Here is a 5,277-nt window from a genome sequence, read left to right on the forward strand (position 1 = left end):
ACTCAAGTATAAATAGACTTTTTAATGCTGATGTGAAAATGGTATTGGGGTTCCCGCATGGGTCAGACTGGTATCCATGATGATGCAGGTTCGACCCCTGGCCTCACTCAGTGGGTGAAGGATCCTGCATTGTCACGAGCTGTGGTGTATGTTGCAAACATGTCTTGGATCCTGCAGGCTGTGGCTGTGGCATAGGCTGGCAGCTGTAGCTCTGATTCAACCCCTAGCCAGGGAACTTCCATATAATGAGGTTGTGGCCCTAAAAGATGAAAATATATATATATATCATGGCCACAGGAGCAGTGCAAAAAAAAAAAAAAAAGCAAGAAAAGAACATATCATGTAAAAGGAGATGAAGATATTGACATAAATGTCAATGCATAATGTATAGATGTGTCCTGTTTCCTTATATCAGATATCTCCTTATAGAGGATGGGAAGGGGAATAGAAATGTATCAGTCTGTTTTGTTTACATCTTTTATGACAACTTATGGCATACAGTGCTCAGGGAGTAACATCCATGTCCAAATTTACTAGAGTAATTGGGGAAAAAAAGTGCTAAGTAATGAGGAATGAGTTATGTGTATTTCCTGAATTCTAGGAAAAGACTGTGGTTTATGTTTTACTTTAATAGCATTCATTATGTACTGTATTTCTCTTAAACCATATTACAAAATAATGAGTCGTAACTAATTATGGAATACTCAAATGTGTTGTCTTTTTTGTTTGTTTTCAGTGCCACCAATTACTTTATTTTATTTTTTAAGTGAAAGTAGAGTTGATTTACAATGTTGTGCCAATTTCTGAAGACATCAAAATATATACCACTAAAATCCCTTTTGGCCATCACTTTATTTCTGAGAAGTAAATCTTTCCTTCCTCATGTTTTCCTATTGATTTATAAGCACAGATGTTCTTGTAGAAACTACACAGTATTCAGTGGATGTTATTTTTAACATACAAGCTATTATACTGTGTTTATCTTTGAGGACCTTTTTGTATTTTGCATTCAAAACATATCTTAGTGATGTGTGCCATAGTTGTGTGCAACATTAAAATTTCTGCATAGTTTTCCATTGTAATAACACACCACACCTTATTTCCATTCTATTTTCAGGTATTAAGATTGTTTCCATTTTCCCAGCTGGAATAAGTCTGCATTAAATATCCTTTTGTGCATTTTCTGTGGAGGTTATACTAGGTCACTCATCAAAATGTTATACAAACAGGCTTTGTATTTTATTCTCACAAAATGACCCTAGCCACAACAGTGATAATGCTGGATCCTTACCCTGCGAGGCCATCAGCGAACACCCATAAATCCTTTTTAATTATTTCTCAAATATTTGTTCTAGTTTTGTTCAATGCATCTACATCTTTCAACTATCTAGAATATGATTTTTCTGTGTCTTTTGAGGTATTTCATTCCTCCACAGGGAGATCCAAAATCTTAAACATCAGTTGCTGAAAAGTCATTATTTCACATCAATTTCAAATGTCAAATTAGGCATAGAATAAATTCCAATATATTTTTATTTATTTATTTTTAAAAGAAAATTTGTTTTTAATTTATTTTTTAATTGTTATTTCCCTCAACATATTTTTTTTTTTTACTGTTTTTAAGTCCAGCAATTTTCTTTACCAACAACACTTTCACTGACTTAGCTTTTTAATATGCTTCAGTTCTGAAAGGTATGTCTATCTTTTTGTTCTTTCTTTGCAAAAGTTAGGCTCACTACTTTGGATATTAATAGTTTCTGAATTCTGGAATCACATTCTCTAATTTCATGGACTATTTTGTCAGGACTTTCGTTTTCCTTATTAAATGTGATGGTTAATTTAGGAAAAGACTTTTTTTAAAAAAAAAGTCAGATATAACAAAGTGCAGTGTGTAGTTGCTGTTATAACCTTCACAAACAGGCTGACAAATGTTATCAATGTGTAGGTTTATCATTTTATAAAACTGAGCCTTGACGTTAGAGTTTTTGTAATACATTCTAGGTCATGTTACAAAAGGGAAGGAAGAGATGTGGTGCTATGTTTTGCACCAAAGAAATATTTCCTTTTCAACTAATATATTCCAGGACTCAATCCCATGGGCATATGATGAGCCTGGCAAGGAGGAGATTCAATTCAAAGACAATCAAGTTGATGGAAAGAATTGAGTGAAAAAGCATCTCTGAATGCCATCTGCCCCTCCAAGGGTGCTGTCACAAAAGGAAGTGCCTGAAAGTGTGACCAAAGGACAAAAATGATGAGATCTCCTGGGTTAGACTGGAAGTGAACTGGGAAGTAAGGGTGATTTCAGGAAGCCATAAATGTCTTAGAAGCCCATACAATGGAGCCTTTTTCACCAAAGATGTTATTGTTACTCTTTTCCTCTCTCCATTTTAAAAAGGTTCATGAAAAATATTTCAGGCACTTTCTGAAACTGTCACCCAGATATTTAAAATTATGACCTCATGGAACTTTAGTGCCATGACAAAACTTTTGGAACTTAGCACAGATGTAGTCACTGGGAAGGGCTAAGAATTAGAGTGACCTTCTGGCCCTTGAAGAACAGACAGCCCCAGAACTCTTTCATATATAACAGAGACTCAAAAATCACTCTCAAAGTTTAATACTGAAAGTGCACTCCAAAATTGACCCCCAAAAGGAGTGTTTCATCTTTTAAATACTTACCCTGCTATTCACAGTCAGTGTGAGGCATTGAAGTTCATCGGCATTGCAATGATTTGATTATTGGTGCTGTGACTGTCACCATATGTCTGCTCTAATAGATGTAACTTGTGGGTAGTGACACTATTTTGTATCTTGCTGTACCCTTGCATCAAGATAGTGATTTGTAATATAATAGGCAACTGACGTATATTAGTTGACTAACTGAATGACTTTTAAAATAGATAATTTCAAAAAGTAGCATGTTTCAAGCATACTAACTTCCTCTTCGAAACGATTAAATGCTCAGAGGCCATGGGACATGAAAACATCACAGAATTCATCCTCCTGGGTCTTTTTAGTGATGAGAAGGTGAAGGTTGCCTGCTTGGTGCTGTTCTCACTTTGCTACATTGCAATCCTCTCAGGAAATCTGCTCATTCTCCTCACCATCCGGGGAAGCCGCCTCAGTGAACAGCCCATGTACTTTTTCCTCAGCTACTTGTCCTTTGTGGACGTCTGCTTTACCTCCACCGTGGCCCCCAAACTCATCACCGACTTATTGGCCCGGCAGAAGACCATCTCCTACAACAGCTGCATGGCCCAGATGTTTTTTGCCCACTTCTTTGGGGCCACTGAGATCTTCATCTTGGTGGCCATGGCCTATGACCGCTACGCAGCCATCTGCCGACCTCTTCACTACATGGTCATCATGAACAGCCAGGTGTGCGATGTCCTCGTAGTGGCTTCTGCTCTCGGAGCATTTATCCATTCAATCCTGCAGGTGCTGATTGTTCTCGGACTTCCCTTCTGTGGCCCCAATCAGATAGACCACTATTTCTGTGATGTGTTCCCCTTGCTGAAGCTGGCCTGCGCCGACACTAGCCTGTGGGTGATCGCAATCATTACCACCACAGGGGGGCTGTCCATTTTGACCTTTGTGGCCTTGGTCATTTCTTACGTCATCATCCTGTCCACTCTACGGACCCGCTCCTCCGAGGGCCGCCGCAAAGCCCTCTCCACCTGTGGCTCCCACGTCACCGTCGTGTTCTTGTTCTTCTTGCCCCTCATCTTCACCTATGTCCCCACGGCTGATTCTGTCGGTAACGACAAGATTTTTGCCCTGTTTTACACCATGATCGCCCCCATGTTCAACCCTCTCATCTACACACTGAGAAACACAGACATGCAGAATGCCATGAGGAAAGTGTGGTGCCGAGACAACCTCTCCAAAGGGAAGCGTAGCCTCTGGGGGGTGTGCCCTTTGCCGGATCTGTTCTGTCCGCAGAACCATTAACGCAAACACACGCAGCGGGCACAGGGAGGTTCTGTGCTGCCAGCAAAAGTTGCAAGCCTTGAAGAGAGAGGGCCCCTCTGCCACTTCACTTTCCTTGTTTTTTGCTTTCTTTCTTTTCTTTCTTTTTTTTTTTTAATCTTTTTAGGGCCGCACATGTGGCATATGGAAGTTCCCAGGCTAGGGATCAAATTGGAGATGTAACTTCGACCTACTCCACTGCTTGCAGCAACGCTGGATCCTTACCCCACTGAGCGAGTCCAGGGATCAAACCCGAATCCTCATGGATACTAGTCAGGTTCTTAACCTGCTGAGACACAATGGGAATTCTTTTGTCACTTTACTTTTTTGAGACTGTACCGGGGGAGTAGATCTGACACTCTGGAACTTATGACTAACATTCTGGAGCATTCTGTCCTTAACAATCACTGAGATAGTGGGCATCAAAGCACTTTTGTCAGGGCAAATTACGAAGACTGCAAGATTTAGCAGGTGTGGCCGTCTTAACTGAGACCCCTCTCACAGAGCTGTCCTAAACACCTCCATGTTTTTAAGGCTTCCACTGCAATAATTTAAAAAAAGCAATGTGAAACATTTTACAAGTGTTTTATACTTTAATTCTTTCAGTAACACATTGAGCTCCTAAAAAATGCAATATAAATATACTATTCATACCATATTTATGGACGTTGTGGTAATTAATTCTTAGTGCCTTATCAGAGGTAATTAGAAGTTTTAAATTGGATAATGAACTATTTTTTCAATCTTAGACATGTAATTTTGTTATGTTATTTATCAACTCTTTTTTTTTTTTGGATCAATGTCTTTAGTTTGTGAGGAAAAAATAATATTGTGGAGACTTGCCAGGGCCCTCAAGTTATGGCAGAGCTGAGTCTCCTAATTCCCACTCCAGGATTCTTCCCACCATAGTCCCTTCCTGACATAGCTGCACCTTGAATGCCTCCATTGACAGGGAGCTCACCACATCCTGAGGTTACCCAGGACATGGTTTTGAAGTTTTAGTGTTAGAAATGTCTTCTGAAAATTGAACCAGAACCTGCTTGTCCATAATTTCTGTCTTTCCTTCTTGTTCTTCCCCCATAAGTCATGCAGGGAACAACTGGTTCTAGACTAGAGTTTCTCAGCCTCTGGAGCCAGAGGAATTTTGGTCATGCGTGTTTGGGGGGAAGCTGGTGTGGGGGTGGTGTAGGAGTATAGGAGGAGTTTGTGCATTGTAGGATTGGAACAGAATTCCTGGACTTGACCTCCCAGATCCTGTACCCTCTCAGTCATGACATCGAGTTTCTCTAGACATTTGCCACATGC

General features: G+C 40.0%; 1 protein-coding gene across 1 annotated transcript; it reads left to right on the plus strand.

The window, feature by feature from the left end:
• The first annotated feature begins 2,973 nt into the window (after positions 1-2,973).
• LOC110258242 (olfactory receptor 4P4-like) lies at positions 2,974-3,954 on the plus strand. The gene has a single exon (XM_021081431.1). It carries the CDS (start codon positions 2,974-2,976, stop codon positions 3,952-3,954), a length of 981 nt encoding a protein of 326 aa, XP_020937090.1.
• Positions 3,955-5,277: the final 1,323 nt, after the last annotated feature.

The sequence above is a fragment of the Sus scrofa genome, unplaced genomic scaffold, assembly GCF_000003025.6.
Source record: "Sus scrofa isolate TJ Tabasco breed Duroc unplaced genomic scaffold, Sscrofa11.1 Contig1644, whole genome shotgun sequence".
NCBI classification, from domain to species: Eukaryota; Metazoa; Chordata; class Mammalia; order Artiodactyla; family Suidae; genus Sus; species Sus scrofa.